The sequence below is a fragment of the Atractosteus spatula genome, chromosome 1 (genome assembly GCF_055471065.1).
Source record: "Atractosteus spatula isolate fAtrSpa1 chromosome 1, fAtrSpa1.hap1, whole genome shotgun sequence".
Lineage (NCBI taxonomy): Eukaryota > Metazoa > Chordata > Actinopteri > Semionotiformes > Lepisosteidae > Atractosteus > Atractosteus spatula.
Genome location: NC_142706.1, coordinates 45,766,491 through 45,788,381, shown reverse-complemented (window position 1 = coordinate 45,788,381; position 21,891 = coordinate 45,766,491). Strand labels below are relative to the sequence as shown.

The following is a 21,891-nucleotide window of genomic DNA, read 5'->3' as shown; positions in this document are numbered from 1 at the left end:
AGAAATGTTCTTGCATATTTTTCCGGAATGTCACATCTCTTATTGATTCAGATTAAACTATTTTTTGTTCAAACAAGAACCAAAAAAAAAAATAGAATGATTTGTAGATTGGACAATGTGTCGTCTTTAAAAAAATCTAAAAATGTTAGTATCTCACAGAGCCAAGTAAATATTTGTTAAAATAAATTCAAAAAACATAACGTTTATTCACACTGAGTTAGTATTGTGTAAATCATGCTCTGCCATGGATTTATATTGGGGATAAGGACAGAGCTACGAGTACATGGAAATGTATAATTTCATTAGCTCGACCATGACTGTATGGTAACTGGCGAGTGTTTTGTTTCTTCTTTTTTTATTTTCTATCTGTCTTTCCAATTCAGGTCGGTAATCCCCCCCCCCCCACATACCTTATGCGTCACACCTGACTGTGTGGAAATGGAAGAGTCTCTGAGCAGCAGTGTGTGATTCAGGCCTTGTGAAGCCTGCCAGCAGTCATCATGAGCGTGGCACGGAGATTTTAAAGATGACTGTGAGAAGAGAGGGAGGAGGAATTAGGGGAGAACAGATTTTCTTGTTTAGCCTATGCAGATCTGAGAGTTTCTTTTTTGTGTTTTTTTCTCCCTGGGACAAGTTACTTTTGTTTAATGAACTTCAATTCAGTAGCGTTTGAATGTTATATGTCCATTATTCCTCCCATTTTAACCAGGATTTGTTAGATACAAAACATAGTAGAGCCACTGCTATATTTCACAGCGGGCATGAGGGATTTCACAACATGAGCTTCACCTCTTTTATGTTAAACAAAGTCCAAAGAGTTCAGTTTTTGTTTCATGTGACTGCAAGACATGTGTGACACACCCTGAAGCAAGGTGTCAAACAAGATCATGTTACGCATGTTTAAATAAAAACAGATACTGTACTTTTGTCTATTTTCAGTGTGAGGAAAATACACAAAAAACAAAAATAACACAAATCAGAACCTTAGGTCTTCTTTAACCCTCTAATTTATTCTATATATTTCAGTGACACTACAATTTGCTGTCTTGAATATCTGATCATGTCAAAAACTTTAATCAAATAAGAACTACATCAGATAACTTACATAATGCAATTAATTCAATTTGAACAATTGTACGATGTTTACAGTAAATCCCAGGTACTTCTTAATACAGTTATTTAAACAACTAATAAATAGAAACCAGGACAAAACCAGTAGGAGAAATTAAATTCTGAAAGGGTAGGCTAAGATCAATTCAGTTGTGTACCTAATGAGAAAAATATTGATGACATTGATGACAAGGATGACATTGGCACATACTGATTACATTCTAACATTAGGACCCATAAACGTTATTTAGCTTACATAACTAAAGTCTATTTAGTTGTTTATGTATGCAATTCTAACATGAGAACCTTTAGCTTTCACATCATTTCTGGGTAGGTTGTTCCATACTCTCACAACTCTGTGTAAAAAAGTGCACTTTTAATGCACTTCAGATTAAATGGACAAAATCTGCTTAAGGGGAATTCTGTCTGTAAAATCAAAAACACCAGACTTTCCTTTGCAATACTGGGGAGAACATGACTGGAAGTTATGAGCTGAAGTTTGGAGGGATAACAATGACAAGTCAATCTCACATACAGTAGCTGCAGATAATCACCATCACCACCAAACTGGTTACATAAACCAAACACCTCTGTTTGCCTTTTTGTCCCAGGCATCCCTCCTCCTCCCCATCTCCACCTTACAGCTGCCCCTTGGTTCACTCAGTCTGAAGGGGGTTCAAGCCCCCTCATCTTATGGCCAGGAGCCTACGCATTAACCAGGCAGGTTAAGCCAAACGTTTCTCACCAAGTATCCCAAACATTCACAAGCATTCAATCCTTGGATTTTGTTGTCCCTAATGAAAACAAGGTAAAAACAAACTATATGCTGCGTATGTAGATAGGTAGCATTCCTCTCAATGAGGAATGAGCCAGGGAGCTGCTGCAAGGGTGAAGTTGGAGTGGAGGGTGAGGTGCGAGTAAGAAGCACAAAGGGGGTACTCGACAAGTGGGATATTTATGTAGGAGAGCAGATGTAGGCAGGATTAGGAATCTGGCCTCCTCCTGAAATTTTGTTTGAAAACACCATTAATGATGAGAACGTGTGCATCTGGTACTGTAGCATGATAACACCCCGTGTTGCAAAGCTGAGATGAAGTGCACTGGCCAATCAGCATGCGACTGCAGAAACCAGCTGCTCTTGAACCAGAGTCTTGTATTAGACTCTGAACTGCAGGAGAACTTACAATGTAAGTTACATTGTAATATTCTAGTTTTCTTTCAAAATTTCAATGCGAATAGTCCATTTTAGGGTGTAGTCAACAATGTGTCCAAGTCCTCAGAAGCCTATATCGTGGTAAAGAAAAATGTCCATGGATTTGGTACTACATATCAATTGTAAGATTAAATCGTTTAAGGCTTCCTTAATGTTTTTATATGTGGTCTTTGTGAAATGATAAATCCATTATCAGGGTAATTTTTTAATCATTTTAATCCCGATAGGCTAGGAGCTGTGTTTTATCTGCACTGCGGGGACCCAGTCAAAATCTGTAAAATTTGATGGACAGGATGAGAACCTTTATGTCTTTGTCCACATTACATACCTAACAACCTGTGCTACATCGATTTGCTGATTTACTGGAGATCTACTTAAAAAAACAGCGCTTCAAATCTCTTCTTTCATCTGTCCGTTATCAGAAAGATGTTAAGTTCTGGTAAGGGCTATGACAACCTTGAGCCTATCCCCGAATCTTGGGTTACAAGGCTAGTCTGAACCTTAGGTGGCACAATGTAGACACCCAGCTAACCTAGTCAGCATATCTTCGGAAGCTGGAAAGAAATTTGAGCGCCCATGAAAAGACATTAGAAGAACATTAAGCAGCGGTGTGCTATAAGTGAGCTATACAAACAAGCTTGTTTTGTTTTTTTTCTACATCTGAGGGTTCTGTAAATAATTGTCAAGGCTTAGTTTGCTAGCAGATGAAAGTGATATGGAAGTCATGAGATTCGCTAGAAATGTAATTAATCCAGGCACAGTTCCCTAGCTTTTTATTTTGGATACAGAGGATCATCTATTCATTGCCCATTTTCAAAAAAGAAATTGCACGGAGTATTGTGGTAAATAAAACATCAAGATGTTTTCCCAAAAGTCAAAGACACAAAAAGCTGTTTTGCACATAACTTGAGATCATTCAACTGGTGAATCGTACCATGAGTTGTGCTCCATGGAAGACGGCCACAATTTCCTCAATAGGGGTTTTCTTTTGAATCCGGACCCCACACTAGTTACCCAACTGCTTGTGCATATACATCGAGCTGAACCCTCTATAAGCCTTTTTAATTGCTTCTTTGCGTTGCCTGGAGGCTGAACGCGAAGGGTCAGCATCCCATCTGCTTCCGAACATGGCCAAGAAGTTCTTTACAGTGGCTGGTGTCTTTGAGAGATACAAGGGATTCAAAGAGCCACAGGAACAAAGGGGTGAGTTGAAGGATTTTATTAGGCAGTCAAATGGTTTGACTATGGAGAATGACGGACAAGAATGCACATGCAAGATGAAGAGCTCCTTGGCGTCAGTTCCCTCGCCTGGGGATACTTGGGCTGCTCCCTGTTTGTTGTATTCTTCTTAGGCACTGGGCAAAGCAGCTGGTGGACGAGAGGAGAGAGCTGTGGAAGAGCTCCAGCATTCACCCTGGAGGAGAATGACAGTACAGAGAATCGGTCGCCTATTCTGCCCACTCGCCGCGAAAAAGCGTGGTGAGACAGGGCAAGAAGTGGATGGGCCCCAGTTGGGTTTCAAAATCCGGATCACTGTGACCCCTGTGTCTGCCGGGTCCTCTACCAGCTACGCTCTCAAGACTATGATTAAACAATCACGAGTTTATAGGTAGCACCTTTTTTTTATTTTCAGCTACTGCACATTGTTAACAAATATGTAAAATGAAATCCCATAGAATTGAATGGATGAAAACACAAGTACTTAATCGGATTATTGCCTCAATGAAGAAACATTATTTTTATTAGAATATGAATCCTGGAATAGGTCCTGGAATTGCAAGCCCAGATCTGCAGCGTCCAGGACGGGCCCAGAAAGCCGAATCAGTTAAAACCACTACAGTTTTTGCTCCGTATAGCGTTATTAATGGTTCATTCAGTGGGAAAATCAAAAATACAATCCCTGTTTTTCTCTGCCATTGCTATTTTATTTCAAGGGGCCATGAGATGGGATGAGTAACAGTTTAATTTCTCATCAACAGGGCAAATGTCTTGGTGAGAAAAAAACAACAACCATTATTTCAGCATTTCAAACTAGCACTCTGAAGGACCCCCCCATACTGAGCAATTAACCAAGAGTATCCCATGGAGATGGGATGGAGGAAAGATCTAGAAGGACAAATGCAAGCAAGAGAGAGAGGTATACTATGGCATTTATATTTTTTTCAGGAAGCGATGATGCGTGCGAGTAAGAGTAGCAAAGATAAAGGAGACCTTGGTTGCTGTTATCTCTCCTGAACATGGGTTAAAAATGCCATTTAATTTAAAATGACAAATAAACCCTTTCATCCTATGTTCAATTCTGGACCAGGGATGCTGTCTGTGTGGAGTTTGTATGTTCTCCCTGTTTTTATGTAGGTTTCCTCCTGGGGTTCCTGTTTCTCCCCATAATCCAACGACATGTTGGAAGACAGTGCAATTGATCGTTTTTTACTAAGACTTTTAACAGGAAGGTGTCCTTATTACATTGCCTATTCTACACTTTGTATTACAGTGTTATCTTACATAGGGTTGTGTATTTCAAGCTATGAAGTTCATTGTGTTCGGTTACTGTACATTGAACCCTAAACAAAGATCTGAGGGATATATAGCAACCAGAATATTTTTTGTAGAAAATGCACTCAGTTGGTCTTTGTTAAGGACAAACAGTATCTCCGACATATCCGTGCAAGACACCGTCCTATAGGGTTTTCTTTGAAAGATAATGTAAAATACTATCTTAATCTACTTCATATTCGTACTTCCATTAAAATCAACGGTGTTTTGTTGAACTGTGTGAACTTATTAAATAAATTAGCCGGAACAAGTCACCCCTATATGGCTTTAAGTAAAATGTGAATTTACTTTTACTTTTCAAAATCGATGAAACATTTATAATGACTATCCAACGACATTGTTTATCCAGAAACGCACTTTGTCTGTCCATTATCCGCTTACACACACGCCTTGTAGACTATGAACTATTACAACCCTAACGAGGAACATGTGTTAGGTGGCCCCGCGGAGAGGTGGTTTTAAAAAAAAAAACATTTTCAGGTCTTTTCAATTGTTCTTTCCCGAGGAATCAATGCTCATCTTCTGAGTTTACCGTCAATGACAGGTAATGCAGGAATAATAGCCAGTTCGCATTTCTTTACAGGAACATCACCTTCCAATAGTAGATATTTCTAGTAATTTGCTATACCAGCATGAAACCTTTAGAATATGATCGTGTTCACAACTGGTTCGGAACGAAATAAACACGGATTTATCTTTTCTGTGACCATGAGAATTTTTTTTTTACCAAGGCGCTGTAGTTTTGGCATTACAATAACATCGGAACCTGTGCTGCTACGTTCTTGTCAATATAATCAATATGCTACTACCACGGCATGGCCACCGGCCCGCAGCAAACAGCGCTTAGCTCATCGCCCTTACATTGCTGCAGTAACCAACCTCCCCATTCATGCAGAAGATCCCACGAGGTTCTTTTGTTTATAACTTCCAGCAGCTCGGGTTGGGGGAGCTGATTGGTTCAGGCGAGGCCGGGCACATCGCACTTTCTTATCAAGGGGAGAACCCACCTCGGAAAAAATACGTTTTTCGTATGAGTGTGAAAATTCAATGTACTTGTTGATATATTGATACCACATTTTTATTTGAATTTCTGTTTTAAACTTTATTTTCGATATTAATACAAATAATCAGTGACAGTTAGGGTTAAGTCGTTTTAAATATCTCAGTTTGTTGCCATTATTTTATTTTTAATGGTATCGCCGGAGGTATTAAAAGCTCTAGCACATTTCTTCAATTATCAGTTCTTCTGTTTAGAGGGGCTGAGTATCTCCAGTGTGGGTATTGGGGTTATTCTTAATTTTTGTTTTGCATGTTTCTTTGGAAAACTCATTGAAGACTTACAGCAAATATTGCTTGTATTTGCATTTAAGGTAGTGTACGTTTTTTAGCGAACGCTCTAATTAGTTAGAATATACGTGGTTCCATCCTGACAAAACCATAGTTTTAATATTTGTTTAAATCTTCGATCTTATTTTTTTGTGTTTTTACATGATAGAAGAATTTTACAGACTATACATGTTACACCCTGTAGTTTTTAAAAGACTCTTTGTAAATCTCTTTGTAAAACAAGAGCAAGGTTGTTTATATCTAACTACATACTTATATTTTCAGAGATCTGATTTTCCTTATTAATATATGTATATTTTTAATTTACTAAGATTTGTGTTTAAATATACAAATATCCTGGGTTTGTATTTTTGTTTCCGTACGTTGATCGGTTTTTGTTTGGGTCGGTAAGTCTTCTAAAGCACGATTGTTTTGCACGCTGCTTAAATGGGTTAAGATGAGCGGTTGTTATGGATTTGAGAAGGTAGAAGAAGGTAGAAGTGGATGCACCGAGGCCTGTGCTTGTGAGGATGCAGTCAACGGTACGGCGATTTCCGAACGTAAGCGGTGTTTGCCCAGAATGAAATCTAGACTACGGCAGTTGCGTGTTTGCCTTTTGTGAATTGGCGTTACGTTGGCGAGTCGGAGGGAAGATGGGAATTTTAGTTTGAATGTGTCCTTTGGCCGTGGAGTGTCGCCGCAGTGCTGCTACAAAACAACTACAGTTCCCATCACACGTGGCCTTGGGAGAAATCTTGACTGCGGATCGGGTAGACTGCGATCGTAGCCATTCATAGACCAAGCTTCCAGATTACAATCGCGCCTTCAGCCAATCAGGTCACGGGGAGGGTTTTTCCTGGGGCTGAGCTTGTATTTTCCTCAGTGCATTCATTTGTGTTTTCATTTTCAGAAGGACCTGCAGGCAACAGTCAAAGCGTATACGCAGGTATAAGGGGAAAATCTTGACTTCGTCTTGCTTTTAAAGGAAAGCGTCGCGACAGATAACGATCCACACGGTCGATCCATAAAAAAAGGAAATATTAGCATTTTGTCAACTTGCTGCATCAATTCACTTTTGAGCATGAGGGGGGATTGGTAGCCTTGTTTGTGCTTTTCTGTGAGGATGCATGTTTGGCGTTTTTTTATGGGAGGGTAGTCTGAAAGCTTTTATGTGTTTTTGAAAATTGAACGCGTGCAAGTGCTTATTAAAGTAGATAACCTCTATTTGGGAGATGCAAAATTAGGGTCTGCGAACTTTCAAATTGTGACCGAGGAGGAACGAATCGAAATCCACATGAATATGTAGACAGCTTATTAGACGTAGGATATGTTCAGTGTTCCAGTCTTAATGAGAAGGATAAATCGGGGGGGGGGAAATAATGCTACAAATATGGCTGTCATAAAAGATTAGGTATGGGGTTGAGAGAAGGGGTTTGGTGGGGGTGGTGATATAATGGTATGTGCCGCCGACATTTGCTTTCCTTTAGCGGTTTGTAAACAGCAGATAGGGAATTGTGTTGGGAATGTGGGGTGGTGAGGAAGTGACTGTGATACATAGTTGGCTCAGCTTTTGTACTAGGTAATGAAAGCAGAAAATGGAGCAGATGAAATGTGCTCTTTCCTATAGCCATGCTGAGCTTTAGGCCTTGGGACGAGTTGGGGCAGCTGGTCAGATCCATTTTCTAGTTGACCATGCTTGGGTTAGTTAGCTCCTGTGTGCTGGTGTACACATGTCAGCGGCGTTGTGCGTTTTCTGGACAGGGGTATGCATTGTGCTTGCAACGTGTTTTGTTATGTCCTAATCGATCGTGTAGTCTTGTCAAACATTACATGACCTTGTCTTACGTTTTTTCTTGGTCTCTTTTAAAGGCTGTAAACAGAAATGTGCTGTTATAACTAACAGGTTTATGTCTTAAGCATTCTGTAACAAATGTTGAACAGTTAAAATATGTACTGTTCAATGTACTGTATGTAGAAACAACTTATGGGTCCTGTAATTTTTTTCCAGTGTTCCCAAAATGTCTAAAAGTTACTTGAATAGCACAGGCTTATTTGGTAGTGGCATTGAAAAGAGTGCCTTTTCTTTTAAAAAAAATCATGTTTGTAATGAAATTTCATAAAATAGAGATTGGGTTTTGTTCCTCTGAAGATTAAATCTCCGAACCCCAGCCTAGCCCTGCAGCCTCTTAATGCTATAGTGAGTTGCAGTGTTAGTAGTATTCAAGCTAGTTTTTTTTTCTTCCATTTCTAGGAGACTGGTAGACTGTTTAGGAAACAAGTGCTGGTGTGTTAAACAGCCGCCAGGCCTGATTCATGGAAAAGCTCTTGATGTGTGATCCTCGGTTGTTCCACGTTGCACTGGGGTTACTAAAACATCTTGGGCTGGAACGCTGTAGAAACCAGTTTAAAAAAAAAACAAGCTTATTCTTGGGATGGTGTTTTTTTGTCACCTCTGGATGTGTAGATTTTATTGTAATTTGAGAGCGTTTTAATTTTTTTAATGGGTCCCCTTTTTACTTGAAAGTTAATGGTGGCAAAGCTTGCTGGCGTTTGTGCGGGTGTAATTCCTCCTGCCTTCGTCGAGCATCTTGGTGGGTGTTTTTGCGGAGTTGCGCACGGGGCCGGGCCTTGTTTTGCCGTGCTGTAGCAGGCCTGAAGACTGACCTACATAGCTGTGGCGAGCGTAGGCTGTCTCCTTACTGGCCGTTTCTGGCGGGTCACTTGTCTACAGTCCTGCAGCTAATTTGTAACGGCTAACTGGGTCCTGGTTCTAATTAGTCCTGAAAGTCAGGCCCTTAGAAAACGAAGTGAAGTTAGTGAGTTGGCTTCTAGTAACAGGAGGTGTTTGTGAGGCTGTTTTGCAGCCCTGTGGAGTTCAGTGCCTTAGTAAAGCAGTATTCTGAAGGATGCTTTTTTAGGGGGGCACTCACTGACTTGTATTTTTTTTTGTCGGGGAGTATTTTGTGAGATGCTGGGTCTCTCGGTCTAACCGTAGAAAAGGCCTGAATGGTGATAACAGCATTCCGGGGCTGGCTGGAGAAGGACAGCTCCAGAGGAATTCCCCCCCGTCTCTGGCAGCCATTGTTTTTCAGAATGCATTCCTTTGTGTTATGAGAGATGATGGCAGCATTTTGGCACCTCCTATAACTTGATGGATTGTTCCCTCTAGAACCGCATGCACTTGAAACTTTTCCTGCCCTAATTATGTGTTCCTGCCATAAATTTAATACTTTGACATAGGATAGACTCTACTGACCCTGCAGAGTTTTTATTGCAGATTGCCGAGTCCTTCAGAAAAGTGCCTCTGATGAAGTTCAGAATAAAATCCATGAGACTTTGCTTTTTTGTTCCCATGGTCCTGTGGCCTTGCTTGAAAATACTGTCTGACTTGGTTAATTAAAATACACAGACATTCGATAGTAAAGGCTTTTTGCAAATGGAGTTTTCACTCTTGTAAAATAAAAGGCAAATCGATTCTAGGAGGAAGAGGCAGACTGATAAATGTTTAACTTTTGAAGGAGACTCTTGAAAACTGTTGAATTTTAAATAAGTGTTCTTCTGTGCAGATGTTCTAATGTGCTTGGTTATACTGTATTATTTTTAGCTGTAATGTTCTAATTATATGACATGCTTAAAGTAGGGAAATGCAGTTTTTGCTCTTGCTAAACTTGTGGTTTTACTTTGTTCATGTGGAGAGTTTTGTTTCTCCATTCTATTCGAAAAAACAGGCTTACGGCAGTATAACGTAGGCTACCTTTATCAGTGTGACATTTTCATTTCAATGAAACCACCTTTCACAACCACCCGGTCTTTGGAAATAATAATTCGATGAAAAGTCCTCAAAATTGTTTAAAAATCTATGGTACTATTAAATTGCACCCAAGTTTCGCTGGTGTTCAAATTAAATGTTGTAGAAAATTACCTTGGAAGACTGCAAAATAATGCTGAAATCATGTTTCCTTTGAAGTCTTGACCAAAAAGTTGAAGCTTAAGGAACATAAAGAATTGAAACAAGTCTATTTTTTTTATTCCTACAACCAAATATACTGCAACCTGCTTGTCATTTTAGCTATTTTTTATGAACTTTTTTTGGACCAGCAGATTCCAGACTTGCAGGCAGACTGTCTTTCACATGAGAAAATGTCCAGTACTCTCCACTGCAGTGAACAGGGATTATTTTTCTTTGCCTCTTTTAAATTGAGACAATGAAAGGGAACTCATGTTTGCTTTGTAGTTGCTTCTCTGGATTAGGACAACACAGCTTTGATTCTTATTCAGTCATGCTGTTGGGTAATTTTAGTTTTTCTAAACATTTACCCTGAATTGAACTACTGCATTACTCTCTTGGGTTTTCACTGCTGCTTTGGAAAGCTGAATTAACTGTTTCGTTCCACCTCTCCAACTCGCATGTGAAAGAGATGAGGAATAATTTTTCTGAACTTGGCTCCCCCACGTTGTCATGCCACCTGATCATCCTTGTCAAAGCAAGCAGGATGTGCTGTGCCTTGGGTAGGTGTGTCATACTTCACTGGAGATGCCATCAGCAGAGTCCACTGTGATCTAATAGGTAACTATAATCTGTGCCCCCTTTCCTAACCTATAGATACACCATTCTGTGGTCCCAGCAGCATTTTCTTGAGGTATCCTAAAACAGCCATCATGGGATCCTTTTAGTGAAGATGTCCATGACATTATGGGTCAGTCCATACACCTGGGGCGATCACCCATGGGTTCATTTTAAATTGATGTGTACATGTGGCCTGAGCGGCGTCTAAGGACGCTTGGGTCACTGTGATATGCTAACGCCGTATTCGTTGCATCTTGTGGAGAAAAGTTGAAAGCCGTCCGTTATCGTCTCCCATTGCGGACATGGCTGCCGACGTTGGGATGTTGTGGTTTGATTGCGTTTCACTGTGTGCACAGTTTTCACTGATGAAAGACACGCATCTGAGCTTTGTGGTATATGCTTGGGAGATCCCAGCACCAGCATGGTTCTGAACACGAGATCCTGGTTCCCGTTTCCATTTGTGTGCTCAGCTCTGTTGCTATTTAGAGCTGGGGTTGTAAAACCAAATATAAGTGCAAACATTTGAACAGAGCTGATTGGCTCCTAATCAAGCCAGCCTTGTCTTCTGAGTCCATGTTGTTGGATGTTTCTTGCTCGACTTGGCCTGTGCTCTTACCGGAATGCAGTGGAAAGGATGCAAATAGATCAAACTTTCACTTTTTTTGTGCTGGAAATGTGTTCCCAGTTGGCAATTTGAATCATTTCTTTTTCTGGCAGACCAGGTTTTGCGTTGCAATCGAAAAGCGCCAAGTTGGTCAAATTTACATGTTAATGAAGGTGAGCACATTTGACGACTTTGAATATTTTTGATAGCATCTCTTGCAGTTGGGAAAAAAAGTAGCAGGAAATGAAAATCTTTATCGTAACATATGAATCTTTGTTATATGAGAAGTGGGCTGCCCCTTTTGTTTATTTTTGGACGTTCTCTTTATTGTTTTATGGTGTGTAGTTTTCTTAGTTCCGTGAAACTTGATAGATTGAAATGTCAGAACAGCAACATAGGATTGAGATAAACGCATGCAGATGTGAGCTTGATTTGCTGAAATGTAGATCGTTATAGTTCCATTTTTTGTTACCTAAAACTTTTCTGCTTGTCACAAATGATATGACAGTCTTTGCTGATGTGAAGCTTTCATGTAAGAATGATTAAAAGGCTTTTGTTTTGGAGTTTAAGGGACCTGATGGAAATCCTTCCTTAATGGATAAGCCTTTGTCCTTTTTGGTGCTTGATTTTGTTAAATGTTAAGTACCCAGTCGTATTGATTCAGCATGTGCTCTGTCGTTTGATTAGAAGGCTTTTACTGAGCCATTTACTTGGTTATGTCTGTGCTGTAATGTGCTTCCAGTGGTCATATGCCTACACAAACAGCTGCTGAAATAAGTTGTGCTTGAGCATAGTTGGAGTTCAGATCTTTGGTTTTGCTGTATGATGCCATGCATAGTAAATACAGGAATCCCAGCTTTTCTTCCCGTTATTTTAAAAGTTATTCATGTCTGCTGTGGGCTTTGGAGCGTTTGCTCAGCTAGCCTTCATAAAATCCATGGTAGGGTTTCTCTGTTTGATGTGTTAGAGCAGGAAATGTGGTTAACAGAAGGCATTAGGAAGGTGTGTGCATTTCACTTAATCTTCCAGCAGTCGGGCACTTCTTGTGAGTTCGTGCTGCAGCACGGTGGCTTTCTGACCTCTTATGCACCAGCTAATATGACGTATCCTGCCCATATGCATTCATGTGGCTGGCAGCTATGCTGGCAGAGTGCAGCAGACCCAGCTGGGTGTCAGGGGTGTTGGTAACACCCTAACCAAGCGCTCATTTTTCCCTTTTGGATGTTTTAAGGCTGAAGTGTTTTGTCACCGACAACCTGCTTAGTCTGGCATTGTATACTTTGCAGCTTGCTTGCTACTGACATTTTATGCAGTTTCTTTGTACAACTAATGCAGAAACGTAGAATTGAACTGCCTGGGTAAATGGGCATTAATTCCAGATATGGCGTTTTTGCATGTCTAGAGTAGACCAGTTATGTACGGCGCGTTGCCCGTTTCAAGTTCAAAAGTGACGATTGGCTGTATAGAGTTCACAGTGAAATGTTTTCTTTATAGAGAGGTTTTTTTCACTGAAGTGCATTTTAATGGTGTTAATTGATTTTCAACATTGCCGTGAGTAACTGGTTGCCTAAAACGCGCACAGCTGTAAAGGCCTGATCATCAAAGGTTTATGTTTTATAGCTCACTTTTAACCTTATGTTGATCAAAATAAAGCATCTTGTTTTACCTATCTAGGTTGCAAGTTAAATGCACTGCAGGAAATTATATGCAGTCGAATACATTAGTTTGAGGTTTTGATTTTTGTGTTACAGTACTACTGGAGGTTTTGAGAAGTGTATGCTATTACTGGAACTGGATCAGTCCTTCATAACTCCATAAGAAGCTGCTGCCACCAGGTAGAAACTTGAAAGGTCTTGATAGTTCTTCTGAATTTCTCAGTAGAATGGTCCTATTGTCCTTGGTCCCATTTTACCATAGTGAAGACGTGTCTGCGAAGACAAACCTCACTGTCCTGGTAGCTTACCAAATGATCCATCGGGCAGCATAATTTAGGGTTAGCTAAATGAGGACTAATTTGTCTTTTACAAAAGTTTCAATTTGCATAATTGTTCTAGATAAGATTTGTATCTTAAGTTGCAACCTTTGAATTGACCAGTTTTCTTAACTACAAGGCATGCTTGCGTTGTCCTGTAGTTTCAGGTTAAGTTTAGTCTTGCCGTTTCCAGGTAAAGGTGTGGACCTGTTATTTCATTTGATGGAACAGAAAGGTAAAGTTAATGTGGTGTAGCTGCACAAGCAATTCATTTTCTTTTTCTTTTCCCAGATTATAGAGATGCACAGTTAAGAACGTTCCGGGCAGAGAGGCCTTGCTGACCTGCAGTTCCAGCGTGTCTAATGGGAATATTAAGAAAGTGAGCTTGCAGCACGGCAGCAGGATTTCAGCGATGGTCGGTACAGTGTAGTGATCCACCTCACGAGGCAGCTCCAATGCTTGTTGGCCTGAGCGGCGACAAAGGGACGACTACGATGGTAACACTAATAACCGAGAAGCTGCAGAACCAGAGCTTGAACGATCTTCCATGTAAGGCATACAGCATTAATCTGGTAAGTAACCCGAAACCTGTTCCTGTCACTTTTCATACCACTTCTGCGTGTGTAAAATGAATGACTTTCAAACATTTTGAAAGGTAGCCTTCCATGTAAGACCTCAGTAATTGCTCAAGCCAGGCTGCATCCCTTAAACAAGTCCTGCTCTATTTAAACTTGCCATCTGGAATCACTTAATACTTCAGCAATGTAAGCGTTCTGTAACCTAGATACTGTGCAGTCTAGGGGCTGTGTACAATAGGTTAAGGGTCCTTTTTTTCTTTAGTTGTGAAGGTAGACTGTGCAGCGGGCTGCTTTTTTGAAAATGAAAGCATTGAACCTTTTTAATAGGTTTCATGAAGAGCACTTTAAGCGGTTTTGAAATCCACTTAGCATGCACAGTGTGGCCCGCTCGGAATATGGCGAACTAAACCGCAGCGGTGGTTCAACACCTCAAGTCCCAGTTTTACAGGGATGTCTTGAGGGTATTGGGCGGCAGCTGGGCTTGGGTTAGGCGGTAAAAGGATTTCTCACGTCTCGGTCTGTTGTGTTAAAAAGTGAACAAAAGGCGTACATCCGGATGGAAAAAAAAGTGAGCCTTGTACATCTGTGATGCAACTCCGTAGAGGGGCAAAGGAGATGGAGTGCATAGTTTTTTTACAGTTTAAGTCCCTGGGCCTGCCCTATCTAGACCACACTCATTTGTCGTGAGGGAAGCTTCCCTTTCAGCAGTGCCTACGTTTTCTCACTTTTGAGGATTAATGAAAATTCTCCTTTACAGCAATGCGCCCAGTTCTTACAGTTCTGTTACTTAACTGTATCCCAGGTGGGAAATTTGCTTTGCAGGCAGGTAAGAGCTACAACACATTACACAATACATTTAACAAAACGTGAACCCTTTAACAAATGAGACATACATGTAGGGCGAGAGAACATTAATATGTAAATAAGGTAAAATATACAGTCACACTGAGCAGGTTTAATAGCTGTGGGAATAAAACTTGACTTAGTTCTATTGCTCTGGAATCTAGGCGTTCTGATTCGAGCTCCAGATGGAAGGAGGTCAAATTAACTGTGCTAGGGGTGGTCACGACAGTCAATGGTTATATTGATCTCGTGCATTGTTTGCTTGATGTAGATGTCTGAAAGCTGTAGTTGTTGTGCAACAATTTTGCTGGCTACCTTTGCAATCCTGCTCAGTCTTTTACAAGGAAATAAATATATCTTCCATCCAACACACTGAGCTGCCGGTACTATTTAGGAATACAAGGCAAATGGACAAAAACGGCAAGGCTTCAACTTCCTGCATGTCCACAGTAAGGGAATGTCCATGCCGTGTGTTTATTGATATTAAGTGCCCGGTTGCTCATAGGGCTTTGAAGTCACATGAATGTTCTTGTCACAGTTTTGTAACTACAGTTATCATTTGGTTTTTTTTATCTTCAAAGTCGTGGGCATGGGAGGAAGTGTGAAAACATACCACCCTCAGTAAAAAAAACAACAACACACAGCGCTCATGTTCCCTTACTGCACACATGCATGAAGCTCCCTGGCAGTTTTTGTCCATTTGCTCAGTGTTCCTATATAGTAACAGTAGTTCAGTATTTGTGATGAAGATAATTCATCTTTATTGTTAAAGGTCATATTTTCCAGTATTGGAAAGGTGTACTGCAGCAGGTAACAAAGATTTGATTTGACCAAGTCGGTGGTTATGAGCTTTTTTTAGTGTGTACAAAGACAAACGTGTTGTGCTACATAAAATCGTTTGCAGCATCTGGCTGTGAATGTTTTTTGGAGGCAGCTGAATTAGAATTACTTTTATGTTCGTTGAATTCTGGAAATTCGGCTGGGTATTTTTTCAGAAAGAATCTTTAACATAAAGCTTGTGTAGTGTGTGCTATGGTATTGGATTTCTGTTCCCCAGTCTTTAAGGGATAGTGTAGTCTTTAGGCTGACTGGAAAGTGAGGCAACTAGGCCCAATTAAAGTTGGAGAGTCAGTGAATAATCAGTGAGGGTATTTCTGATTTTTTTATTTATACCGATTAAGCGATGTATTAAAACTTAAGTTGCAGTTCTTGTTTAAGTGCAAGTGAAGACACTTTTGTGAATGCGGTTGAATATGCAGGCCTGCCTTGCTGCCTCATTCTTTATGGAGGCCACTGCCTTCAGGGTAATCTGAAACTACAGAAGAGCCAGAGTCACAGATGTAAGTCAGACATGGTGGAACACAAAGGCGTTTAAGAATACAGGAAAGGTTACAAAGGAGAAGAGGCCATTTTGCCCGTCTAGCCATGTGGGAGTTAGGAGCTAATAATCCAGCTGTTTCTCGAAAGAATCCCGAGTACAGGCTTCAGCAGCATAGATGGGTAGCTTGTTCCAGACTCCCACATCTGCATTTTTATGTTAGAATTAATATTGTGAGGAATTGCCCGCCCCCCACCCTCGCAGTCCATGAGCGATGAGAGGGGAATATTTTGGTACGTTAAAGGTCCAGTAAAAGTTGTCTGAAGTGTGACAGTTAATGTGCAGCCGCGTGATGAGTAAATGGAAAGTGCAGTGTGTGTGGCGTAAGTTTGGTTTGCGTACAGTAGAGGACTTAGGAGCCTTGTGCGGTCCTGGGAGGGGCTGCTTAATCACTTGGTGGTATTTGTCCTGTTTGCGTAGATAACAGCTTTCATGTTTATTTCCCTCAGCCAGCTGAGGTGGCTACGTGCTTACCACCCTCCAGCATCGCACGTAAGGGGGCCCACGAGTGAGGTCCTCCTTCAGACAGCAGCTCAACCTCGGGCTTATTTTTAGCATCTGCAGGGAGTTTCGCTTTATACCCAGGAAGGTGGGGAGTATTAGCGGTGAAGTCCTTTGTTTAATATAGCACAGGGACTTAATAGAGGCAGCAAGTTACCTAATGTGGCATTACCCTGCTTTTTCAAACTAGAGTCCACTTGCCCCTTTTCAATATTCCTCTCAAGTTCTTTTAAAAGTAGAGCAAACTGGATTTAGATCTGAGCTCACATTAACAGTATGTTTTAAAATGGTTTTGCACAGATCTTACTTGTGGTGGAAATCGCTTCATTTTATCTGTAGAATAAAAGATGCTCTCTCTGAAATGAGGAAAGAGCACATAAGCCATGTGTTTAGAGGCAAGATTTGTTATAAAGCCCAAGTCCTTTTTTGGTTATAGAGAGCCAGATTCTTTTCATTCTTTTTTAGTGCAACTTCTAAAATTAGTAGAACTTCCGTGTCTTTGCTATAATTTGAAATGTAGTCTGTTTCTGAACAAAGCTTTTAGTAACCCCTTGAGTGAGACAGTCGTTTATTAGCATTAGTGATTCTGTCAGTTGAACATGAAGGGCATAAGAAACATCAACATCACTGATGCTTTGCTGTGTCATTGCACTATATCGAAGTAATTCTTATACAGAGGTGTGGAGGTGAGAAATATGCCATGCATCTATCTCAGTGGGGCAATATCTGGGGAAAGAAGAATTGTGTGCCAGACGTTCTTGTAACTTCTCAAGGGAGCCCAGTTATCCTCTGGATTCCTTGCTGTTTTTTTTTGCTGCTATGCTCCTTTTATAAGATTTCAAATGTCTGCAGTCTGATGCTTGAGCGAACATTCTGCTGAGTTTGGAAAGAATGCAGGGCACTAGGGTTTGTTTGATAAGTCATCAGAAAAATTAGATTATCCCCTCAACTCCCATCTGACCTTTTTGTGACCCAGTGCGCCCTTCCTTTGCCAGCATCTGAATTAAAACAGAGCCTACCCTTGATATGCAGAGATCATATCGGTAACAGAAATGCAAAGAGGTTCCCATTATCCCCCAAAGCATGAGATACAGGCAAAGCCCTTCATTTAGTACGACTACGTGCGAAGAGTTCAGTTGATGTTTTGTATATTTTGATCGAAGTTCCTTCTCTGCTTTTCTCTCCTACCATTTCCAGACAGTTTGACTTGTGAAGCAATTTACCGTACTTTTTGGACATCAAGAAAGTGTTCAAAATGTCAGACTGTTCATTCGTGTCCTTTTTGCTTCAAGTTTCATTTATAAACATCTCCCCACCCCACCCCCCAGGGCAATAAAAGTGGGCAAACCTGCTATCCTTCTTTAGGAAAAGAGGACCAGAGGACGCCGAATGGGCTGCAGGGAGTGAGGGAGGAAGGGTATGGAATGTTTTTGTCGGGGGGGGGGGCTGTGGAATGCTGTAGCAGGGTGCTCCAGCTGTGGCCTTAAGAGTTTTGACAAGTTTCCACGACATTAGCCGTGAAATGAAAGGCGCTCCCAACAACATTGCACAGACGAGGGGTACAATGAATCGCAAACATGGGTTAAAGGGATAGAAAAGCCAAACAATTGAAATAAATGTTGCAATCGAGGATAAAATCAGTTCTTTTGGTACTACAGCAGTAAGAACATAAACCTCTAGACAGTGAAAGGGAAATAGCTGATATGTTTTTCACTTAGAAAGACATGTTGGTCTCAGGCAGTGGAAAGGCAAAATTCTCTATCAAATATTATAGAATGGGCAGATGTTTCTTCAGGACACAGTGGAAATTAGATGTTGTACATTACAGATACACCTTTTCCAACGGTTGCCAAGGAGTCAATAGTGTGTATGGGCTGGGGAAGTTCTAATGTAGTGCCTGTCCATAAGAAGGCATATTAAACTGAGCCAATTGTACACCAGCAATTATGGACCAATATAGACCCATTTTTTTTTTTACAAATTCTTGGTTCTATGATTTAATTTTATGATTTAATCTAATTGGAAAAAAAACAAGTAGTAGGGATTTCATCTCCATGCCAGTGCTGTAACATGAATCAGCCTGAGCTCAAAACAAGCTGGAGTCAAAACATTGTAAATTGCACAAGAATGCCAAGACTGATTTCAGAGTTACTTGGTGTAGAGGAATAAAGGATGTTTGAGATTTTCTGCTTGCAGCTGGTAACCACATCAGGTATATAGGAAAGATCCCCCACCTCAGGGAAGGACATTTTAAATGGTGAAATAACCCTACAATTAGGAAGGAGCTTTTGTTAGTCTCAAGTGTAGTTGAGGGGAAATTGTGGTACCTTAACTTGATAATAGAATTTAGTAAGAGTTTTTTTCAGCAGTTTTTGCCATGATACAAGAGTATAATTGGTTTAATTGTGGTAAGTATGGCTAATTAACTGCATTGGTGTGTAAATGTAGGCTTTACTGTAACGGCGGACTTGGTATATACAAGACTTTTGTCCTTCAATGAATTTGGTTGCTAAATCTTGTGGAAGTTTCACCTGAATACAGTACTGTAGAACAAGATATTCTTAAAACGTGTATAAAGCTTGAAATAAAAGTACTACTCTATTTCATAATTGGACTGCTATGCTAGTAGTTTTTTTCTTGCTAGAAGTCATTGAACCTGACTCCCTTTTTACAGATTTATTTTGTGACATTTATTAGTGTTGTATTTGGACTGCTGTTACCGTTTACACCTTTGAAACTCACTCATCGTCTTACATACAAGAGTAAGGTTTGTAAAAAGTGCAGTGCAACATCAGCAAGTCCATTAATTGGCAGGAACCGATGTACAGTGTTTTTCACTGATATCCAAAGACATTTCCCTGCTCTCTGCTTGCCTTTGGAATGGCTACTGTCATTTACAAGACAGAAGCAAGCAATTTCCAGAGAATTAGGTTACTTTGGATCTGTCGGTGTTATTCGTGTGATAATTGTGCTGCAGTTTGTTTTCATACCTAGTGCTGAAAATAATGTACATTTTAAAATTGAAATGTACTCTGTGTTGGAGTACCACAGTCGGGTGAATGAGGAGGGGAATGTAAAACAACGTGGGGTTTTGTGCATCAGTGAAACTTTAAGTGTAAATGACATACAATGTCACTTGTATGTGACATGGATCATGAAAGTCTCCTATACTTCTTTTCCAGCCACGGTGGATGTATCATTTAAGAGCTCTCTCAGATGAGGACAGGCTGCTGAAAGGGAGATACAGGAAATGTGAAAAGGACATGATAGGAGAAAGGTTATTGCATCAAACCGTTCCAATGTTAAACTCCAGCTAGATTTTATAAAACACATTGCTGTGGAAAAGTCAACCCCAAACCCTAGTAGGGATCAGCAGAGCAAGTAACACCATTCCCTGTGTCTAATTTGAGCTCCAGTTAGGTCAAGAATTGAACACAGGACATAGGAAAGTGTTTTCACTGCCATCACGGATAATGTTTCATTTACATTTAAATCCTGATTAAATTATATGAATTTACTCACGTGGCCTACATGCTACATCTTATCAAGGCTGCTCATTTTACAAAGCTGTGGCTAAACAGTATATTTAAGTATTTCATGGAGCTGAGCTGTAAGGCCTGGGTTTGTGTTTTGCGTGGGCACAGAAAGCCAGAACTGCGTGGATTACGATGCCTTGCTTAGAGGAACAGGTGTAATGAGAGAAAGCAGAGGTGGCAGAGAGGAGGTCAGTGTCAGCATCGCTGTCCGCCTCCCCCCTCAGCAGCAGGGACACCACAGGTGATGACAAGCATTGTGATTTTTACTTAGTGACACATGTGGTTTCATGTACCTGCAGCATCACAGAGGCACTGCACTCTCCAGCCAGACCCTTTTCTGTTTATGCAATCCGGTTGAGGATATTTATTCGTGTCTAGTGGTGTCTCAAGGTAACTGTATATCCATTTTCTCAAAACCTAATGTACACTAATGAGGTTGGTGCTGTATTCTTTCATAATTATGATTGATACAAAAGAACCCCCAAACTCTGCAGGAGATTGGTATATTGTTGCTCTTCACAGTAGTTAGTGCGTTTGTGTTGAACGTGGTGCAAAAAAATGTATTCTCTGCAATAATTTCCAAATGCACTATTTGCTTTTTTTAAACCTGTTCTTTCGAGACGCATAGTTTCTTTCGTAGAAACTGAAAATACTTCCTTGGTTAGGCCCCAGATTGACTGAATAAAGCTTGAGAAGTGTCATACAGATGGGACTTCTGTTTTTAAATGCAAAAGGGGAACAGTTTTTAGTATGGTTGGTCAGTGCTGGTTTCTACCTGTGTGCTTGACTGGAAAGCTGTATAAATGACTTCTGGTTACAGAAAAGGAGCTCCTTCAAATTAGTCATGGGGTCAATCAGTTTTAAGTTTTGTATTTTATGAGCCTCTTGTAATTGTTCCTGTTTCAGCTCTTGAGTAGACGTTTTTAATTCTGCTCGATTGTGCATTTTATCTACTGAGACCAACTTGGTATTGAGCAGAATTAAAAGGTGGAAATCCTGAACAGCTAATCTGCTAAATTTAATGTCACTCATAAACTAGGGCATGCTTGCATTTTTGGTGTAAGTAAATTTTGTCCTGCAGTCGTATTTTTCTAAAAAGTTTGTACTGAGAGGTGGAGTCTCCTTTAACTTTGCCATGCAGTGAACCTTTAAATTAAACAGTGCAAGTAAACCTTCATTTGCTGGCATCCCCTTCAGCTGTTGTGAAACTCTGAAATCCCGTTGCTTTGTCTCCATATTGCCCTTTTCCTGTGAACCAGATCAAATCTTTTGGGTTGTCTGTGGTTCTGTTCCTCGTGTTAAGTCCCGCACACGTGATGCTGGGATTCCGGCTCTGCACCCTGTCAGCTGCCTTCTGCGGCGAGCTACAGAGTTCAAGGTTTTGTGTCCAGCATCTGCTGGCTGCATTGCTAACCTAACTACTCATTTGATTAAGGATGTTTACACAGAACTGCACCCAGATATCCGTGGAGAGGAAACCTCTGAACAATACTATCTCTTGGCTTGCACGTTAAAAAAAATGTTTCCAAAATCATTGTTGACATGATCTCAGGTTTGTAGCAGATGATGGGGGGGGAAAGCTCTTCTTAGTTATTACATTTTAGATGTAATAAAAATAAATAAAATAATAGTAATAAAAATTTAAATAGATGGTGTTTGATACAGTTTCTGATTGTATAGAAAACATGATTAATGTTGAAATGGGAGGCA

At 40.4% G+C, this 21,891-nt stretch overlaps 1 protein-coding gene across 6 annotated transcripts in view; it reads left to right on the top strand.

Moving 5' to 3' along the window:
* Nucleotides 1-6,112: 6,112 nt before the first annotated feature.
* The window catches only part of LOC148840939 (protein FAM53A-like), a 43,979-nt gene continuing 28,200 nt past the window's right edge, over nt 6,113-21,891 (top strand). Inside the window, exons 1-4 of one of the 6 annotated variants that reach the window (XM_088936737.1) lie at nt 6,132-6,246; nt 7,113-7,148; nt 13,125-13,208; nt 13,637-13,917. In XM_088936737.1, coding sequence (XP_088792863.1) covers nt 13,801-13,917 — 117 coding nt within the window. In that variant the 5' untranslated portion in view covers nt 6,132-6,246; nt 7,113-7,148; nt 13,125-13,208; nt 13,637-13,800. Of the gene's footprint in view, nt 6,247-7,083; nt 7,149-8,117; nt 10,770-13,124; nt 13,209-13,636; nt 13,918-21,891 lie in introns of those variants that run through there. The other 5 variants (XM_088936812.1, XM_088937035.1, XM_088937103.1 and 2 more) reach the window with 5 other exon arrangements.